We start from the raw sequence: 22,604 nt of genomic DNA, 5'->3' as shown, positions 1-22,604 counted from the left end.
AGCAAAACCACACTGAAAAACATGGGGCCCAGTTCTTCTCACTTGAATGCCCCTAACTCTTTTGGTATTAGGGGAAAGTTATTTCATCTGTGATCTAAATTCTGCCTAGATGGGGAAGTTTCCCGGGCTTCTCCAGCATGGTTAGCTTCTTGAACCACATGATGTTGTAATGAATTATTTGTTTCTTTCATTGAATTGTGAACCTCTTAAGGGCTAGGGCCACATCAATACATTTATGTGTGTGTGCCTAGTACCTTGCACTGATGCCTGAGAAATAGGTGGCCAATAAATATTTGATAAATAAATGAAAGACCTTAGCAAAATACACAGTAAGTTCTATAAATAATTTTTTTCAAGTGTAATAGTAATTCCAAAACAGATGAGTGTTAACAGCCTCTAACAACACCTTGACCATCTCTCCTAGGCGTCCTCTTCCAGGACTTTGTAGGCTATGAGTTTCATTCTTAGGAAATTTTTTAATTTATTTTTTTTAATGTTGATTCATTTTCGAGAAAGATGGCACATGCGTGTGCACAAGTGGGATAGGGGCAGAGAGAGAGGGGGATGATCTGAAATAGGCTCTGTGCTGACAGCAGACAGCTCCCTGTGGGGCTCAAACTCACCATGAGATCATGACCTGAGCCAAACTTGGACACTTAGCTGATGGAGCCACCCAGGCACCCCAAGAATATTTTTTAAAGTGAATAATTGTATATAGCAGTCCTCATTTTATAAACAAGGAGATTCTACCCAGAGACTGATTTTGCCTTTTATTTCCATTTTTGAAACTTCTTTGCATTTGTATTCAACTTAAGTACTATCTTGTAATTTTTTTTCTTAACATAGGTTTTCTACAGAGGTCGATAAACTTTTTCTTATAAGGTCAGGTAGTAAACATTTCTGGCTTTGTGGGCCTTAGGTATTCTAAGGTGGCTACTCAGTTCTGCTGCTGTAGTATGGAGGCAGCCATAGACCATATGTGCACAAGTGGTCCTGGCCGTGTTCAATAAAACTACATTCATAGAAGCAGGCAGCCGTCTGTCCTATAGAACTCACATTTATCATTTAAAATGCTGTATAATACTCCTTTATTTTTATACATGAACATTTAGGACACAGTTCTTGGTTTTAACTTTTCTGTTGCAATGAGTGTCTTCCTACGTGTAGTATTTTTTTTTCATTTATGTGTATCTGACATATTTTGTAAGGTACATTTCAAGAACTCTTTAAAGTCTTGTCAGACTGCTTTCTGAAATGGCAGAGGTGGGGGAGCCTTGGCTTAACCCCACCTGGCCTATCTGACCACCACACTGCAGAGAATGGAACACGATCAAGAGCCTATGCCAAAGAGACACTGAAAAGAATGCTAAGGGGTTTAGATTCCATCAAATGAGGTACCAATATTAGTGTGTTTTTGATCTATAAAAATAGTAGTTGCATGTAGTTTTGATTTTAATAAATATAAATTTTACTGATCTTTTTACACAACACACCCTCTAATGTTGCAGCTTGGTCATATTCTATGGCCTTTGTTTCAGTGTTTCTCATCCTGAGTTGGGGCTTTAGCAGGGACATGAGCAGGAAGCTGAACTCACACAGGTGAAGACATGCTTAGCCAGCTGTGGATAGACAGGTTTCACAATATCATGAACCACCAATACGGATGCAGAGTATAAATCTATGTGAGTAGTCCATACTCACTTATCCTGTGTTGTATAGCTTAGTGGGTGGTGAATCCCAAGGTTCAAATCTAGTTTTTTGGATTCTAAGGCCAAGCATTTTTAACTCCATTCGTAAATATGATTTGAATTCAGAGAGAGTCTGATGCAAAGGTAATTCTACCTTTAGGTATAGTTTAGCGCATGCATTCCTCTAAACGCAGGGGTTGCAAACCTTGGGCCTGGTCTTGTAAATAAAGTTCTACTGGCACACAGTCTACTTCATTCATTTCTTTGTTTCCTATACAACTTTTATATTGCGGTGGCAGAGTTGAGTGGTTTTGACAGAGGCCTTATAGTTAGCAAGCCTTCAAATGTTATTTCTCTGGCTTTAGAAAAGAAGTTTGCCAACCCCTGCACACAGGTAAAGTGATACCTGTTATGTTAGGAGTTCGCAAACTATAGCCTGTGAGTCAAAAATAACCTACTATGTACTTTTCAAAAGAAAAGTATTGCAATTCAGCTGACAGCTGGCAATTTGTTTATGTGTCATCTGACTGCTTCTGTGCTTTTGTTCCAGTAAGTCAGTGCCTGAAATTGTGCCCAAGACCCTCCTCATTGAAATTTAGCATGAATTTTCCCTTTCTTCCTCCCACATTCTGGGCTTTCCTTCTCCATGAGGAGATGTTATAACATGAGGGTTTGTAAGCTCAGGAACCTATGTATTTGAGTTCAAATCCTAGATCTATCACATTATAGGTGTTCAGTATTAACATTGGAATAGGACAAGGGGCCATATTAATGAAATATAATGGAGAGAATATTAATAATCAGGTTACTTTTCTCCCCCGTAATCAGATTATCCTAATAAATTGTGAGGTTGACAGGAAAAAGGATTTTGTTTAGTTCTATGGAAATTTTTCATCCTTTATTTTTGTAGTTTGCTGGAGTACATCTTCTTTGAGTAGAAAAGTATAGTCTGACAGATTGAACAGAAATTTATTTCTGCCGTGTAACTGCTCTGTTATTTTAGGAGCTACGTACCCTCTCTCAGCCGAGCCTCCACTTACTTGCTGGTAAAATGGGCTTATTGAAGGCTCTTTCCCCATTGGCTTAGCGAGGACTACATGAGGAAACTATTGTAAAATGCCTGCCATGGGGCAGATGCTCTAAAAATGTTAGGTTTTTTCCCCCTGATTTTCATTCCCAGAAATGTTTTGTTATGCAAATTTTGTTTTTGGCAGTCAGTTCCTGCAATCATAGAAAAGTTTATTTCTCCTCCTTTTGTAGAGTAATTCTCAGAATGTAACCTCTCAGGGTGAATTTTTTCTTTTGGTTGGCAGAGGCTGGTTCCCAAGATGAAAGGACTGTGAATGGGAGCCGGGAAAAGGGACCTGACAGATGAGCACAGATCCATTGGCTTGACGTTTCCTTCCCTTACTTGGTTGCAGTATGAAGAAGAGTGCGGCAAGGTAACCAGTTACTGCCAGGAGACCATGCCTGGATGGGTGCACGATGTGCTGGGCCGGAACTGGGCTTGCTTCACGGGAACCAAGGTGGGAAGTACCTCTGAGAATGTGAATGTGAACACAGCACACCTTGAGAGTCTCCCGGAAAAGTGAGTTGTTACAAGGGAAAAATACATTTAGTTTTATAGTATGTAGAAGGATGCGTCTATGTTAATTCTTGGAAAACATTATTTTGATGATACACAATTTATTTAACATAGAAACATAGGCCATATTATATAAAACCTAACTGGAAAAACATGTTGAGTAATGGAACGGAGAGAAGAAAATATTTTTTCCAAGAGTAATGGACCACTGATGGCTTTCAAGAAAATTTATATGAAGGACCATCGAATTGCAGTGCCAAAGAAAGAAAAGAGCGGTTTATCATTGCCATGTGATTGCTTAACACTTGTACATGCCAATGTTTATGTTGCAACAAATCATAGGTGATACTAATTGAACATAACTTTTAAACAAGGGCAGTGAGTAACTGAACTGACAGTTCTTAGTAGTGATGTAGCAGTGTATTAGTTTGCTGGGGCTGCCGAAACCAAGTGTCACAGACTGAGTGGCTTAAGCAACAAAAATTTCTTTTCTCACAGTTCTGGAGGCCAGTAGTCCAAGATCCACCATGTCAGCCGGCTTGGTTTCTTGTGAAGCCTGTGTCCCTGGCTTGCACACAGCCACCTTCTCACTGTGTCCTTACATGTCACCCCTCAGTTTGTTTCCTAATCTCTTTTTTTCCTGAGTGCACCAGTCATATTGGGTTTGGGACCACTGATAGGACCTCATGTTTCTGTAATTTCCCTGTTAAAGGTCCTGTCTCCAAATCACTTTCCGAGGAAGTTTAGACTTGAACGTATGAATTTTGGGAAGACACAATTCAACTTACAATACGCAGTTAAAGTTTTTGTTAAGCGAGGTCCAGGTTAAGTAACTGTGAACCACACAAATGAGAGATTTCAGACTTTAGTTATTTGGAAGGAAAAGATAAAGGGGTATTATTGGTAGCAGCCTTTTCTGTTTTATTTAGTTGTGAAATCCACTAAAAGTACCCATGAATAAATTTTCCCAGGCCAGGCCACATGGGCAGTGAGTGATCCTACAGTAGAGAAGTTGGGGATGTGGTTCTGAGGTAGAGACAATGGGGACAGGAGTTTAAAGAGGACAAGTTGCACTTGTCTGGGAAAGTACTCATAAAGATCTAGACTAATGCATCCTCTCCATTTTGAATTTAGCTTTTAAATTACTTTGCTTGACTTGATCCTTGAGCAACACTTTTCTTATTAAACTGTTCACTTTTCACTCTCCCACTTGGGATGTGCTGTGTACTAATGTGCTCTTTTTGGTATTTTAAACATTGTCCCACTTAATGAAGAAGCTACTCACTGGCATGCTCAGAACCTATTCCGCTTCACCTGTAAAAGCATTTGGGACTATGCTTTAAGGTCTTCTGCTCTATGCTTAAAGAGATCTTTAAGGTCTCTTTCAGCTCTTAATGATCTGTTATCCCATAGTAAACTACATTATTTTTAATTTCCTTGGATCTTAAACACTGAAAATAATAGTGTTTAAGACCTACCTTGTCATTAGTATAGTGCACATGTCCCTGTCTGATGTGTTGCTAGGATAAAGCAAGAAAAGCAGGACTAACTTACTGCTTCTTGAATACCTGAGAGTCAACAGTGACTCCCACCAGTGGAAAACACTTCAAAATAGACCTTTACAATTTAAAATTTACCCTCGTATCTAAAGAAACAAACAACCGTAACTTGTTTTTATTTTGTTAGTGTTGTCAGAAACCAGATACAGGAAGTTTTAAAATCTATTTAATAATCATAACTCTCTGGTTTCACACTTTGCAAGAAGGAAAGAGCTTTGATAAAAACATGTATACACATGATTATTAAAGTAGTTGCACATTTTTCTTATTATTTTCAGTGCTCCCAGTTTCTTTGACTATGTCAAAATAATTCCTCTGTGAACACCTAAATAAAAAGGGAAAGAAAAGTTCACAGCATGCCTAGATGTTACTCAAATTAGGTGTGTCTTGCTTTGCATAATTGGGAAGTCTTGGATAATGAGTCACACTTCAGTGACAGAATCTTCTTAAGTAGAAATAATTATCCGTAATCCTAGTACCTGGAACATAGGTTTGATACATGTTTGTATTGTATGACTAATCAACTTCTCCAGTTTTTTTGCTTTGTAAGCATATTCTCTGTGTATTAGATTTATTTATATCTGTATCCATATCCATACCCAAGCATTTGAGATCAGGGAAACCAGTGCTTCTCAAATTTAATGTTATTGTGAATCACCTGGGAATATTGTTAAAATGTTGTTTCTGATTTTGGTGGTCTGGATTGGATACTTGGAATCTGCATGTCTAATGGGCTTTCAGGTGTGGCTGCTAATATTGGGTTCAAGAACCACATTTGAATAACAAGGATGTAAACCTAACGTCCATATGTAAAAAAAATTTTTTGCCTCCTATGTTATAATGTTTGCCATGCTATATGTACATTATATACAGTTTATGCTGTCATCTCCTTTTTTTTATTATTTTTACAAAGTTATAAAGGTGCATTGTAAAACTTGTAGCGGGTGGGGCAAGGTAGTGATTCTGTGTTGCCACTCAGAGATAACAAGTTTTGGCCTTTTATTTTTTACTTTTTAAAATTTATTTATTCTGAGAGAGAGAGTGTGAGAGAGCACGTGGGGAAGGGGCAGAGAGAGGGAAAGAGAGAATCCCAAGCAGGCTCCACTGCCAGCACAGAACCCAAAAAGTATGAGATCATGACCTGACCCTAAATTAAGAGCCAGACACTTAACTGACTGAGTCACCCAGGCACCCCTTGGCATTTTAAAAATGTATTTATACTATAAGTATATTTTCACAAAAATTGGTTGATTCTGTATAAACTTATTTGATATCCTGCCTTTTTATTTATATACCGTGCGAATACTCTTCCGTATCACTTGCTAACATTAAAAATAAAACTGACAGTTATTTTACCAGCAAAAGGTGATTTTATTTGGGAATAGCAGAGAATTGCAACTGTGACCAGCAAGCTATGGCAGAAACCGTACACAAGTGTGCAGAGCAAGGGAAGCAAGCTCTTTTATAGAGGATAGGAGGGAACTGGGAAGGTTATGATAAACAAAACAGTCATGCAGGAAACTGGGAGTTGGAAGTATAGTGGCTTCTCATTGGCTGAGGTGCGGCTCCCTCTCATTGGCTGGGCCTTCCCAGGGGAGGAGGTAAGCCTTTCTTCCTTCTGATGGGATAGTAAAGTTGTATCCACTGGCAAGATCCTTATCTTCCTGTTGGATTTGCCATTGATGAAGAGTGGTAGGGCATGAGAGCTCCCCTTGCCAAACCTCCAGACTATTTTAGTGAGATATCCTTTAATTTTCACGCAGTAAATAATCTCCTGTACATTTTTACTGAATAAACTCATAGTCAATGAAGTACCATTGTTAATCAATGCTTTATCTTAGAACATTTATTTAGGTTATTTATAATCTATCAGTATTATAAAAGTGTTTCATCAAACATCCTTACACATAGATCTTTGTTAACTTGAACTTTTATTTTATACGAGACATTCCAGTTCTAGACTCTTGGTATACATGTGCTTTCCCTCAGGCAAAAGTGAAGGGTACTTTTTGGACCTTCCTTATAGGTCGTGTCTTCGTATATGAACAAACTCAAATTTGCTTTGGTGCCAGAAATACAGCTCTATTTGAACAAAAGCTATTAACACAAACTGCTATAAACAACAGTTTGTTTAAAATATGACGGGTAAGGACTAGGATATATTTCAGAAGCCTGATGACGTTAGAGTCAAATTAAGGGGATTTTTCAGATCAAAAATTGGTTACATTTATTGTTAGAGTGTCTGATGCGGTTACTAATGGCTCCCAAAAATTCTTGAACTGGATTAATAGGCTCATACTCTGAATATGATACAAGACAATGACTTGAGTCTAGTGAAATTTCATTAAGATTGAGTATTTCAGGAATCCTAGTAGTTTGGTTTTTGTTTTCTGAAATTGGATTTTATTTTATCTGATAATTTCAGTTTATCTAAATTTTGTGTTCTCTTTGTGTGATGCTGGACTATCATTGACTATTATGGAAACTCAGTGTTATGGCTCTTTTTAAACTGTGGTGCATTTAACTTACTGATTTTTATACTAAAAATGTAAAATAAAGATTATTTTGAAGATTTGAATAAAGTGGTTCAGTTGCCTTACCAAAAAAAAAAGAAAAAAAAAATTGCCTTCCTAAAATATTATTCCACTTTCCACTTAGGCCCAGAGTATAAGGATGCCTACTTTAATGAAGTCTAATTACATCTGTAAAGAGGATAACTGAGACTGTCGTATTTTTGTTGTCAGCTATTCTAATAGGCTCTACCAATATAATCATGACTTTGTGAAAGCAATCAATGCCATTCAGAAGTCTTGGACTGCAACCACATACATGGAATATGAGACTCTCACACTGAGAGAGATGATTAGGAGAGGTGGTGGTCACAGCCGAAGAATCCCAAGGTAATAAAGCATATCTGTTTATCGCTAATAAAGATATTTTAATGCCACTCTCCCCTCCAACCTGCTCTCCCTGGTTTGCCCACCATGTTGTTGCTCATTCCAGTTTGTTACATTATCTTTTTTTCTGACCATCTCTCTCTCTCTCCTTTTCACATACATCCTAGTGCTCTGAGTCCTATTTATGGCTGTTGCTTTCACAGCATCTGCCGCCGCCATCGTTCTCTGGCCATTTTCTGCATGCCAGCTTAGGGTTTTGTCATTTCTCTGCTGCATTATGGATCAGCCTCCCACCTCCTGTCTCTCTAGTCCCATCTCTTTGGTTTCTTTTCCTCCTGGTCCCCATTCTTAGACATTCTTTAAAATACCAGCTTCATCTTCCTGTACCCAGCTATGATTGTGTTACTACCTATTATCTAATAAATAAACTTAACCTGGTTAACCCAAGCCTTTTAAATTTGTGCCTATATTCAGTATCCTGATCTGCTTTCAGAAAATAAGACACACAGTTACTGAAAACTTTGCTGTCAAGCTAACTCCATTCATGCCACTCTTTGTTTCAGATATCCCTCATCTTGCCTCAGGAACTGTCAGATTTGTCACTGTAAAAATCTCAACACTCCCTATTATCAGGTCCAGCAAAAAGAAAATTGCTCCTTATTTATCAGCGTACCTCTACTTCTCCCAGCCAGGAGTGACACTTCCATGGCATATTTTTCTTACTTTAAGAAAATGAATTTATATTAGAAATTTGGTAGATTTTAAAAAATTTCCTCAAAGCTATAGGTGGATCTATCAGAATATATAGTTCCTAAACATTTGTTAAATGACCAGGGTTATTCCGGGGATGCCATACCTTGTTGAGGAGAAATTGATCTCACCAAAGGGCAGAGAACTGGAAACCAATAAGGAGTCAATGGGACTCAGTAAATTGTGTAGGTAATTTTTCCTTGGTACATAAAAACATTTTCCAATTTTCAGAGAATACAGTGATTATTTCCTTATTAATCTCTATAGAGTTTTGGTTCAGGTTTTGTTTGAACGGGCCACTAATTAATTAACTAAAATGCGTTTCTGATTTTTTTCATTTGCAGACTAATAATCCTAATACTCTGACATTTTTCAGTTATGACTCTGGGTAGAGATTTTTCCTATCTAACTGATAGCATTCTCTGATAATCCTGCCCCTTTCTCAAAAGACTCTCCTACAGTATTTCTCAAAGTGTATTCTAAGGAATTTCCAGCCCATGAGACTCTGGTGAGTGGAAATTAGGGAAGAGAGCATGTTGTATCCAGGTTTGAGAAAGTGAAGGAGCTATATTGTGTGCGTGTGAGACAAGAAGTGAGAACTGTTGAGTAAAAATCCAAAGGGGCACGAGAAAGAGGTTTGAGCATCTGAGCCTCAGACACAATTCCTTTGCCATGTGCCATGGGCCATGTTTCTCAGGAACTCTTTTGTGTTTGGCACTTCTGTCTCTCCACCCAACCACCTTTGTTTTAAAGAAGGGCTAGCTTTATGAAGCACTGCTTCTGTGGCTACGGCTCCATAGAAGTTTAGAGATAGGAGATGGAATTGAGTGAAATGGAAAATTCTGAAGCAGACATTGTGGTCTGGCTGCCTGGTTTTCAGTAGCATTTTTGTATATAAATTAGTTCTAAGAATCCAGTGACATAATAGAAACTCTCAGATCCTTAACTTGAGGTTCAGGGAGTCATTGAAACTGCTGAAAGTATAGAAAAAGTATTGGTTATGGTCATCTCCCTGAGGTCAGAGCTTTCACCAAAGTTAAAGAATCTAGACCCAAATGATTAAGAGCCCAAAATGTGTGCTGCACCTATAATGTTTGTAATTCTTCCCTGTCTCACAAATGGCTTTCGCTCTTCATTTTCACATCATCGAGCTTCTGTTGTCACATTCTTTTAGTTTTGTTTGTGCATTGACAGGCAAATACTCTGCCTTATAGCATGGTAGGAAGAAGGAAGTTAACACCTGAGTGCCTGCTTTGTGCCAGACAATCGCTTAAATAAAGGTATCCACATCATATTTAATCCTCTTAATGGCATGGGTGATGATGATGATGGGAGTTATCATAAGAGCTTAATCTACTAAGGATTTGCAGAGATAGGAGCTGTTCTAAGCACTTGGTAATCATTACCATATTTGAATTATTTTATAGTAATTGTTTAAGGTAGGTATGATTATACCCATCTTAATAGGAGTCAGTTGTAGTTTTGTGATGTTAAATTCTTTCACAGATGTCAGACAGCTAGTAAGTGGTGAAACCATTTGTAGGAGGTCAGTATGACCTAAGATATCTGCTCAGAAATTACATTTTGCTGCCAAACTTCAATTTCCTTTTAAAAAAAATTAAGTGTATTTATTTTGAGCAAGAGAGAGAGGAGAGAGAGAATGAATGGGGGAAGGGCAAAGAGAGGGAGAGGCAGAATCCCAAGCAGGCTCCATGGGATCAGTGCAGAGCCTGACGCAGGGCTCGAACTCATGAACCATGAGATCATGACCTGAGCCAAGATCAAGAGTCAGATGCCTATCGGTGCTGACGGCTCAGAGCCTGGAGCCTGCTTCAGATTCTGTGTCTCCCCCTCTCTCTACCCCTCCCCTGCTCGCACTCTGTGTCTCTCTGTCTCTCAATAATAAATAAACCTTAAAAAAAAAAGAAAAAAAGACGCCTGACAGAGCCACCCAGGTGCCCCCAATTCCTTTTTTAATCTTTCAAATTACTTAGTGTATTCTTAAGTATATACAGGACAATTAATATGTATTGATTGATTGAATCTTTTATCCTTGCAGTGCAAAATCATGGAAACTTTATTTCCTTCCAAAAATTGTTCGCACCTAATTTTTACTTATAAATCTTGAAAGAAATATCCAGGATTTGTTTCTTGATTTGTTTTTTTCTCCTGCCCTAAAATTTTCGCGGTGCATAGCTTTTTTATGTACCTTGGTCATTCCATTGACATTATCTAAGTTGTATGTTTTATAACTTACAACTTCTTTGTGTTATTGTAATTGCTCTGTGTTTCATATCTTTTTTTTATGTTTATTTATTTATTTTGAGAGAGAGTGTGAGTGGAGGAGGGACAGAGAGAGAGAGACAGAGAATCTGAAGCAGGCTCTAGAGTATGAACTGTCAACACAGAGCCTGACGTGAGGCTCGAACTCAAAAGCCATGAGATCATGACCTGAGCCGAAGTCAAATGCTCAACCAGCTGAGCCACCCAGGTGCCCGATATGTTTCATGTCTCTTAATGCAGTCTTTCATATGGTCACAGATCACATCAAGTTCATCTCCTTGTCACGTAGTTTCCAGCAATGTCCTGGCTTAGTTAATATTTTAGTGAAAAATTGATACTTCTTTATGGAATATGCTATCTATCTTTACAGTTTCAGAAGGTTATGATTGCTGTTAACGAGTGGTTTTTTTTTTTTTTTCCTCTTCCTCTGTTTCATTTCCATTGTGTCCTAGCATTGACTCACATCATCTCTAAAAGGAGAGAGGGAATTGATTGGGAATAGTTGCAGAAGACATGAAGAAACCCAGAAATAATCTTTGCCAGTAACTAAATTGGAACCTGGTAAACCGGATAAGCACTGAAAAGTTAGAACAGTGTGATATGGCAATGCCAAGTTGAATGAGAAATTCACATAGTGTATAATCAGAAAGATACATGTTATCATGGTGTAATAGTAGTGCCCTAACTAAAGAGTTGATAGAGCATAGAAGTGAGTTTTTGTTGGCGGCTGGTGGGTAGACGCTGCTGTGTGAGTGGTCTTTAAAGTAGAAGTTAGGGAAGAACTTCTAAAGGGATTTCTTCTAAGCAGCAGGCAGCAGGCATTTGGGGTAAAAGGAGCAGCAGGAAGACCTGGAACACTGAAGTCATTTCACAGACTGGAAAATTCCTAAGAAATCTAGTGTGTCTAGAGCTGGAATGCTATTTGTTTTAAATTGCTAACATGAAGAAGCTTGTAGAACAGTTTTCTCATTTCCGGACAATGTGTCTGTCCCTCATTCATCATCCCAGGCAAGTCCTCTCTTTGTGTCTTGCTTTCCAACCATATCCTATAAGGTACAGTTCTGTAATGATGAAGCATTTTCATCTGTTGTTTATGGAGCCAGTCGTCTACTTGACTTGATCTCTAATCTCTGTGCTACTTGACTTCTTTTATAACCACCTCACCATCACCACTAACCATCTCCTGAGTCAAACCTCTGTAGTTCCTGTATTTTCTCTATATCCTTTGTAGGCCATCTTCAACTTCCCATGTATCTACTTTCTTAGTCACAATCTGTTTAAGAAAATGCAGCTATTGAAATATACTAAAAATAGCATCTCAGTGATGTACATAACCAGGGTCCTTTCATAGAAGAAAGTTGCTAACCCTGAAAAAGAAACCAATTGTGAAAGCCATTTGTAAAGCCATTTATAGAACTTAGTTGTGTAGTTCAAACAGGGCCTAGTGGACACATTGTTGTATAATTGAAACATTGATAGGACAAGTGCTCCTTGGGCCTGAATATAGATTCTAGGCAGCCATGTAGTTGAAATCATGGAATTAAGGGTTAGGAAATCATCCTCAAAGGAATGACTATATGTTGATGTCAAATGTATTATTTCTGTCCTAGACCCAAACCTGCACCACTGACTGCTGAAATACATGAAAAGCTTTTACATTTGCCAGCATCTTGGGACTGGAGAAATGTTCATGGTACCAATTTTGTTACTCCTGTTAGAAACCAAGGTAAAAAAAAAAAAAGTCTGATTTTTCATTTATTCATTCTGAAATACTGAACACTTACTATATACCAGACTCTCGGGTTGATTCTGGGGATACAGGGATGAAACAGGCACGATCCACTTTAGTAAAGAAATGGAAAGTATATAGCCAATGGCCACTCCTTCCTTTTTTATCCACGACAGATCAGAGATAATAGATAATCTCCAGCTGAGCCCAACATTTCTATAGTAGCCTTCTCCAAGTACTTCTAGGCAGCTAATGAGATTAATCAGTAACCGGTAAGACAAGCTCATCTGCTCTCCCCAGTAGGAGAGACTCATGCAGAAACAAAGAACTGCACAGAATTGAAATTGGTCTTCCTTCTGTAAGTGCTTTGGTGGAATCTGTCTTGGCCATTTGCCCCTACACATTCCACCCTCTGCTCCCCACCATTTAGTTTTTAGTTACTGTATGAGCCCAGAAAAACAGATCCTTAATTTTTTTTTTCTGTTACAGTAGATTTTTTGAGCTGTGTAAGGACCTTTTTAATTCATTTTATGTCAACAGGACATATGATGGTAAGTATTAACCAAGCTTCCTGAGTGGTGACCTTGTGGAGCCCAGCTTTACCAAAAGTATCATCATAATTGCATTTTATCCATTATTTTCAGAAATTTGATACAATATGAGTAGATTGAATAACTCTTCCTCTAATAGTGCTTGATAGCAAATTATCTTGTTATCCTAAATTTTAGCCAACAGTGACTTGGAGAATCATTTATACCATACTCAGGTTTATTGCTTCTAAGCTCATTTTGAAGATAATTATAGTACACACGACTGATTTGTTACTGTAAAATAGGTGTAGTATTTGCTGTCTGGAAACATTCTGATTAGTGTCTTCTGAGAGGATTATAAGTTAATAACACCCCAAAATAAATTGTTCTTCCCCCTTCCTGGAAATTCCATGATAATCAGCCTGACTTCTCAGCATTCACCACCAGCCCTTTAATTCCATCCTCACTGAACCCTGGCAAAGTCTTCTGAGTGTACAGAGCTTTGAGCAGGTCTTAGAGCAGCCAGCCAGCAAGGTTCCTGTACTCCAAATGACATCAGAGGTCTCATCTCTTTGTCTTTCCTTTCACAAGTTGTTCTGGGACTCTTCAGCTCTAGAGAAAGAGATCCTGAAAATTCTCCCCTACTTTTTCCTTCCTGGGGAGGGCTTCTTTGGAAAGGAGGGATAGGGGATGAGAGAACTTTGCAGGTAATCGAGAAATGAATGGAGAGTGAAATTAAAGGGCTGATGTCCAGAGAGGCTTAAAATTTACTCTGTCATCAAAGAGATGCTCTATACTTATCTGAGAGGATTACGTAAATACTGTACGTCAAGTGTTGATTATCGTGGGCCTGGCACATGGTTGTTCTTGCCGTATTATAGGGTGTTTATAGAACATCAAATGTGTTATGATTTTTTTTTAACAGCTGAGGATATAAAGACTAATTGATATAGCTCTTGTCCTAGGGATTTGCAGTTTAGCAAGATCTGCAAGCCAAAAACATTAAAATATAATATGGTAACTGCTTTTGTAGTGTTTTTAAAATTTGCTGGGGCATAGGAGAAGGTCAAAAGAAAAGTTTAGGGCTCCTGGGTGGCCCAGTTGGTTAAGCATCCAACTTTGGCTTAGCTCATGATCTCATGGTTCATGAGTTCGAGTCCCATGTCTGGCTCAGTGCTGACAGTTCAGAGCCCGGAGCCTGTCTTCGCCTGTCTTCGGATTCTGTGTCTCCCTCTCTCTCTCTCTGCCCTTCCCCTGCTAGTGCTGTCTGTCTGTCTGTCTGTCTCTCTCTCTCTCTCTCTCTCTCTCACTCAAAAATAAGCCATAAAAATTTTTAAAATTAAAAAAAGGAAAAAAAAAAAAAGAAAAGTGCCACTCACTTCCAGAAAGACACAATTGACTGGTGATGAGACAGTAATGCAAGGGAAGGAAATTCGAGTTTTTAAAGCCGAATTCTTTGATACTGGTTTTCTCATAGCTTGGTAAAAACCATTGTCTCCCATGTTCTATATTCTGTGAGTGCTATAAATATGATTTGTACAGACACGGGCAATTTTTAAAGGTTCCTCTTTTGACTTCCTTTTTGGTTGTCTTTACTTTGGGTTGGGGAAAAAATTAATTATTTTTTCTTCTGGGAAACTGGGCTACTTGGAAAATTCCACTAACATTAGGAACACCAGTGTTCTAGGTGACCCAGAATTCAAAATTACCCAAGTTAAGGTAATTCACAACTTTGCTGTATTCAGAAAGCAAATCAAGGTGAGTGACAAAAGGAATATTGCGAGGAAAATGAGGTTTTATCTTGACACTTGAAGGCTGCTTTAAGCACCAGCTGTGTGGCTAGATTTATGTCCAAGTGTGAGAGGGAAGAGAAACTAGGAAATTGGAAGACTTGGACTTTCTTTGTTCTTCCCTCTTATGTACTGTCTTTATTATTGCACCTTCAAAAGGGAAAGGGGGTGTCTCTCAGGTCACATTAGTTAGGGAATGCAGTGTTTTTCTAATGTCTAAAACCTAGTTCATTTAAGTCTTGTTCTAAATACCATCTGTACGCAGGGCCTGAAATTGTTCCACGCTATTCATTTTACATACAAGATAAAAAGGAAGTGCCAGAAAGGTCCAGTGACTTGCCCAGAGTCACACAGCTGAGTCATGGAGTAGGGATGGGGAAGACTCCTGATTCCTTACTAGTTCAGTGTGTCCTCCACTGTGGGAAGGGGCAGCCGAACATAGTTAAACCATATGGAAATCACATTAGCTCTTTGAGTTGGTGGAAATTTGATTACTGCAAAGCTCTGTCTGGGTCAGACCCCCTTAATTCTTTGTTGCCTTGTAGTCTTAAGGAATAATGGTTCTTTTAAAATCTACATTCTAGTCTTAACTTTTTGAAAGGAGGTATTAATTTCCTTGACAGCTGACACATTATTCTGGGAGTGTCAATGGCTTGAAGAAGGTTGTGTCCTTACCTCATTGCTGCAGTTTCTCTCTCTTAACAGCACATTCTGAGCCTTTGAATGTACATGTGGCCTATCGCTCCCACAGTGCTAGATGGTCAGATGAAGAGGGTTCAATGGTTAGTACCAAGAGTGATTATTTCTGTGGATACCCATGGCCCAAGAATGCTGGATGATCAAAATGGGGCCATTTCCCTATTCTTGGGATGTTATTTATTACAAGTGTACCTTGAAAAGAACACTGGCTTTATTTATTTACTGTTGCTGATCTAGTTCTCTGACACTCTATCATTTGAAAGAGGGGTCCCAAGGATAGCATTATTTAGATGGTTTCAAAAACAAAGTGTTCAAGTTAATTTTGGCCTATTTAGTAACTTGATGACAGGAAAGAAAATTTGAAAATTCTTTCAAGTAGATGCAGACATATGAACTGAAAAGAACACAACCTGCCTTAGGAGACACTTAGATACTAGCACCTGCCATCTATTCATTTTGTGACTTTGAACAGATCATTGCTTCTCTCTGAGTTTCAACATACACATTATCAAGTGGGTACTACACCAGGTGAATTCAAGATCCTCTTCCAAGTGTTTGTCCTAATCTTCATCATTTAGGAGATCTCTTAGCAGTAAAAGCAGTATATGGTATGGATAAATCTGAGATGTTTATAAGGAGAAGTTTGGGAAACATCTGAAATGGTAGCAGTTAAAGGGTAGTAGAGTTCTAATGGACTCTAGTCAAGGACATGTGGTATTGTTTAACTACTGGAGAGGACTCACAGTAGAGTCTAGGTTTCTGCCTCCCTTATAGCTTAGAAACAAGTAAAGGTTGACTACTACCAATGAAGTCACTTTTTTCCCCCTGGATGTAAATCTATATCCACTTGTTAGTAACTGGAATGTTCTTTCTACAAATACGCATTGAGTTTCTTGATTGCATCAGGCAGCTAGATGAAGAAGGCACATTTCTTATGTACACTCATGGAAATTCACAGTTCAGTTTGAGGAAAACAGTATAAGTAATTCAGCTGGAGTGTAGGATGTTAGGGGCTGAGCATAGAGTATCCTGGCTTTCATTTGTACTCAGGGACAAATGTGAATCAGCATCACCAGGTGAAAGGGAAGAACAGTGTCCCGATAGATAGTTATCTAATACATAATGTTGTTTTGGATAGTTTTCTCTCTAAGGAAGGCAGTTACTAAATTTTACTAATTTCAGGTTTATTAAAGAGAAGGCAACATACTCTTATTCTCTTTTTTTTTTTTTAATTTTTTTTTTTCAACATTTTTTATTTATTTTTGGGACAGAGAGAGACAGAGCATGAACGGGGGAGGGGCAGAGAGAGAGGGAGACACAGAATCGGAAACAGGCTCCAGGCTCCGAGCCATCAGCCCAGAGCCTGACGCGGGGCTCGAACTCACGGACCGCGAGATCGTGACCTGGCTGAAGTCGGCCGCTTAACCGACTGCGCCACCCAGGCGCCCCGGCAGCATACTCTTTATGTGAAATGGATTTTTTTAATGTAATATTGTCTATTCATTAATCTTATTTTAGTGCATAAGGGAGTGCTCACCATTCAAATAATTTGGTAAATAATATATTAGTACGTTGAATAATATCAATTGCGTGTAACTACATTTATACCAATATTTTTGATTTGTTGCAAGCCTAACTCTATGTAGAATTTGTGTCAGTGGCAGAGGTGAAAGAGGCTGTATAATAGAGATATTAAAACTATGTCCATTTTTTTCTAGAATGTAACAAGTTGAAATCCCATTTTTGTCACATGTGCCATATTTTCTTAAATGTATTTATGTGTTTACTCGCATCTGTTAAATGTACAAAAATGATATTGTTCATATAAATTACCTCATAATAAAACATTTTCCTTCTCTTGAAAGAGCAACTATATCCCTAGCATTTGCTTCTTAATAAATTAATTTTGTCTTCACCAGGACATCCGGGTATTAAATAAAGCAGTTCTCTTTTCCCTTCTCCCTTACCTCTATCCAGCTACTTTTCGTGTTCCTCTTTCCTCTGGGTGACACTTCTCAGGGGACCATGACTGTATTGCTCTTACCCTTTTCCTCTTAGAACCAGTCTGTTTTCAATTTCATTACCTCCATATTCCTTATACCTTTACTTCCTCATTGGCCACCTTAAATACCATATCTGTCATTAAAATTACTCTCTTACCTTTCTTGGACTTTGTTGTATTTTGCCTCCTCGACCCTGGTTAAGTTGAACTTTCTATAATACACCCATACCTGAGCCATTCTTAGTGTTAATTCCACCCAACAAGTAGCTTTAGAAAATGCTGCTCTGGAGATATTTAAAAGCTCAGCTCACATGTGTCCCTTCATAGTTTTTCTCAACTGAATGGCTCAGAATGCTACAGACATACATTATTTCTTGATTACCAGGAATAGTACCAAATTCTTTTCAGAGATTAGAGGAGTTTTTTGGTTTTGTTTTGCTTTGTTTTGCCTCCTAAAATATTCTCACGGAAAGCCCCATAGAGTAACCTTGGCCTTTTGAAAGCTGACATCTTAACATTTGTCTATAAGGTTAATAGTGTTTGTCTATTGAATCTTCTCTATTGGGCTGATTCTTACAACAACAGCAACACACAATATAAATATGTTAATTGTATCTCTCCACTCACATATTTCTGTGTTTCTTTGTAAGTGCTTCAAAGTTCTCTTGGGTTATATATCTTGCTTTTCCATCACCAGCATCTTGTGGCAGCTGCTACTCATTTGCTTCCATGGGTATGCTAGAAGCAAGAATTCGTATATTAACCAACAATACTCAGACCCCAATCTTGAGCCCTCAGGAGGTTGTCTCTTGCAGCCAGTATGCTCAAGGTAAGTGTTGTATTTCAAGCCCTTTTTACCTGGGTGTGGTAGGCCATTGTTGGCAAAGGTAAAAGGATAGTGTAGTAGAGAGCACACTGTCTGTAGTTAGCACCTAGGTGCAAGTTCTGGCCCTGTCACTTATTCATGAGTGATTCTCATGGAATTCACTGCACCATTCAGCAAAATGTCACTAGTTACTATGTACTGAATGAGCACTAGCTCTTAGGAGCCTTTTATGGACATTATCTAACAATGCTCAAAACCTTGAGAAGTAGATATCCCTGTTTATAAACAGGACAGACACAAAGTTGTTCTGTAATATTTTGAAGGCCACACAGCTTCTAAACAGTAAAGTTTCAGTTTCAACTAAAGTCTCACCCCAAAATGTAATTTGTATTAAAACCATGCTAACACTGGTTTCTCTCTAGGAGGAAACTGAAATTCTGAAAGTGGGCTTTCAGAACAGGGCATGGGTAATCTATGTAGAAAGCCCAGCTGCAACTGATTTACAGTGAAACATTCTCAGGTTAAAGTTTTCTGTCAACACCAGATTGGGCCAGTAGAGATTGAAACTGCCAGGAATGATTATTTGTCATTTAGCCTCTTGTTCTTTTTGAAATACTTATTAAACCCCAAATTGTAACTTCTAAGCCCTGGGAACTGTAAGTATCAAGACAGTCCTTTATCCTCATGAACCTTGTACTTAAGTGAGGAAGGTAGAAATTAAGTAATGAAAAGAACGGTGAAGAAAAAATACACGTTAATGGATGTTTATAATAAGGTAAGGACTGGAGGCAGGTGATGGGGACCTGACTTAGACTTTTTTTGCAGTAGGTAGTCAGAGAAGACTTCCTTCAGGAAGAGCCACATTGTGGTGTCTGGCTATTTAACAATGATGGTAATAATAGCCAACTTTTATTGCTTTTACATGTAGTAACCAGTCCTACGAGGAAGGTACTATTCCTATCTATATTTTACAGATAAGTAAACAGATATGGAGAAGTTAAATTCTTCACAGTTTTGGATCTGAACTTCACTACATAGTCAGGCTTCAGAGCCTCCCCACTCAACCACTGTGCTATTATAGCTACGTTCCATGTCAGGTGCCAAATAAATGTCTGTTAATTATATGGGGATGAGAGGGTAGTTAGCTTATGTGGCTAATGGATGAATGAAGTAGCATTTAAACTAAGAACAACTCTTGGGGGTAACAAAAAATTAATGGAGTAGAAAAGGAAAAATAGGAAATGGGACACTTTCTCCTCTGCCTCTTTCTAATGTGTGTTATTCATCCTCAGGCTGTGAGGGTGGCTTCCCCTACCTCATTGCAGGAAAATACGCCCAAGATTTTGGGCTGGTGGAAGAGGCATGCTTCCCCTACACAGGCACAGATTCTCCATGCAAACCGAAGGAGGACTGCGTCCGTTACTACTCCTCCGAGTACCACTATGTGGGAGGTTTCTATGGAGGCTGCAACGAAGCCCTGATGAAGCTTGAACTGGTCCACCACGGGCCCATGGCAGTTGCTTTTGAAGTCTACAATGACTTCCTCCACTACCGCAAGGGGATCTACTACCACACTGGTCTGAGAGACCCTTTCAACCCCTTTGAGCTGACTAATCATGCCGTTTTGCTGGTGGGCTATGGCACTGACCCAGTGTCTGGGATGGATTACTGGATTGTTAAAAACAGCTGGGGCATTGGCTGGGGCGAAGATGGCTACTTCCGGATCCGCAGAGGAACCGATGAGTGTGCAATTGAAAGCATAGCAGTGGCAGCCACACCAATTCCTAAATTGTAGGGTATGCCTCCCAGCATTTCCTACTGACTTCCATCGGTCATGAGAGGGAATTGGTGTATCACAGATGGAGACGTTTATAGCAGTAATTGCAGAAGATTACAAATCAATTCCTATGAAGATTTTTGCCTTTAGAATGAAAACTGCCTTTGATTTGAGTATACCTTCCCATTGACTTCTGGCCTACTTCACTACGCAGGAACAAAATGCAGGATTTTGTTAATCATTTGTAATTCAAACATGCTATATTTTTAAAACTCTTTGTGAGAACACAGATTTATTTTTCAATTGTAAAAATCAAGAAAATATGGAAATTATTAAAATTTTTTTAAGTTTTTAATCAGTGTTTAGGTGACATATATGTGTGCTTAGCAGTTTTCATCATTGGCCCCTTCAGTTAGACTCATGTTATTACATTATGTAAGTACTTAAAAAATAAGAATTTGAGTGTATTTCAACTAAAAAAAACTATGAACCCTTATGATAAGGGCAAATAATGACTAGTTAACCCTAAAATTATTCCCTGGATATTTGATGAACCAGAGGCCATAGAGAAAAGAAATAAGGTGTTTTGTTTTGTTTTTTTTAATGTTTATTTTTGATAGGGAAAGAGAAGTGGGGGGACAGAGGATCCAAAGCAGGCTCCACACTGTCAGCACAGACCCCGATGCAGGGCTCAAACTCACAAACTGAGATCGTGACCTGAGCTGAAGTCAGACACTTAACCGACTGAGCCACCCAGGTGCCTGTTTCTATGACAGGGATCACTACCTCATCCACAGTGGCAGAATTTATTAAAAATGGTGACTACATGGAATACCATGATTCTTTAAGCGATGTAATTAAACTCTTAAGCTGTACAAAAAACAAGTTTCATAATCTAAAACTTGTTTACATTCGTGCTAATAGAACATACAATCAAAGTCTGGTGACAAATTGAGGTCGCAGAGGATGGGAACTCTGGCTAACCTCCCCAAAGACATTTCCAGGAGAACAACATGTGTTGTATGTGTGGAGGCACCGCCATCCACAAAGGAAAATAAAGTTTAGCTGCGCAGCCAAGCACAAGCGAGACATTGACTTTGGTGCTTAGTGCCTGGATAAGCTTTCTGGCTGTGCTTCATAGGAGCAACAAAGCCTTAGGCAGTTTTCTTAAACCCACCTGTGTTTCAGTTTGCTGGTCTGTGAGATGGAGATAATGGGATAGATAACCCTTACTGTGTAAGCTCTCCATGTCTAAACCCTTGCACTTTTCTATGGCATGGTTCACTTTATTTAAGCTTTATTTAAGCCTCAGCCTTTCACCATCCCAAGTGGGGAAACAAAAGTAGATTCAGATGATGCAATTTCACAGCATCCAGACTTGCTCGCTGACCTTTATTTGACCTCTAACCACTGAATCCAGGAACTGAATAGATTTGAATAGTAAAGGATACATGTACCTACTTCTTAGACCTCTCCGAGGGTTAAATGCCTTCATAATAGGTAGAACATGTAAACAGTATTTGGAATATGGAAAAGAGTATATAAATATTAGATATTACTCAAGTCCTCTTTTTCTGAACACAAATCGTAAAATGTTTGCTGTGAGGAAACAGCTAACACATGTTCTATTAATAAATATGCCGTACCTTGCTATGAGAGTGGAGGAGGGGCTTATGAGATTTTTTCTTTTTTTAATGTTTATTTTTGAGACCGCACAAGCAGGGGAGGGGCAGAGAGAGGGGGACAGGGTCAGAAGCAGGCTCTGCATGGACAGCACAGAGCTCAACATGAGGCTCAAACTCCGGAACCATGAGATCATGACCTGAGCCGAAGTTGGACACTTAACCAACTGAGCCACCTAGATGCCCCAAGATTTTTTTTTTAATTTTAAGGTAGAACAGAATCTACAGAGGCACACTGGCACAAAGAAACAAAAACCTTCAAAAACTTGAGATAATTTTGATTTTTTTGGTGTAGAGGTTTTTACATCCTTGACTGCACTGTTGCCACTGCTACTCCCTCTGTGGAGAGAAGAACAGGGTGAGAGGCCATCATTTGGAAGCTACGGCTGAGAGAAAAGTCACTGCAATTCTGAAGTAAAAATGACTAAGGTTAATCTATGGGTGTAATACGTTGATTTTCTTATTTGGGGTTTTCCTGTAAGGATAAGGTAAGCATAATAGTCACAAAACGTTAGTGCTGGAAGGTCACCTGGTCCACCTCTCATTAAAGTAAAAACAGGCCGGCAGAGGTGAAATAGCATACCTGGGGTTCTAGTTAATAAAGATAAATCTGGATTCCACTATGTTCAGAGCTTTCTACTGTTCCTGCTGCTTCTCAATTAAAAAAGGAGAAAGGAATCTGTGTGTTGTGAGACCAATAAACTCACCGTGTTCTGTAAAATCATTTCTAAGTTACTTTCCAGCTTTCAGAAATCTTATCTCTCTGGGGCAAGTACTCTAAGCTTCAATCCGCATGTGGTAGTTTAG

General features: G+C 38.8%; 1 protein-coding gene across 1 annotated transcript in view; it reads left to right on the top strand.

Annotated features, from left to right (window-relative positions):
• CTSC (cathepsin C) overlaps positions 1 to 20,470 on the top strand; it is a 37,744-nt gene extending 17,274 nt beyond the window's left edge. The window contains exons 3-7 of the mRNA XM_078433017.2: positions 3,110 to 3,276; positions 7,577 to 7,732; positions 12,373 to 12,488; positions 18,210 to 18,341; positions 19,631 to 20,470. Of these exons, the coding sequence (XP_078289143.1) occupies positions 3,110 to 3,276; positions 7,577 to 7,732; positions 12,373 to 12,488; positions 18,210 to 18,341; positions 19,631 to 20,133 (1,074 nt within the window). The 3' untranslated portion in view covers positions 20,134 to 20,470. The remainder of the gene's footprint in view (positions 1 to 3,109; positions 3,277 to 7,576; positions 7,733 to 12,372; positions 12,489 to 18,209; positions 18,342 to 19,630) is intronic.
• Positions 20,471 to 22,604: the final 2,134 nt, after the last annotated feature.

Source organism: Panthera onca, chromosome D1, assembly GCF_046562875.1.
Source record: "Panthera onca isolate mPanOnc1 chromosome D1, mPanOnc1 haplotype 2, whole genome shotgun sequence".
NCBI lineage: Eukaryota > Metazoa > Chordata > Mammalia > Carnivora > Felidae > Panthera > Panthera onca.
This window is presented reverse-complemented; position numbering and strand designations above follow the sequence as displayed.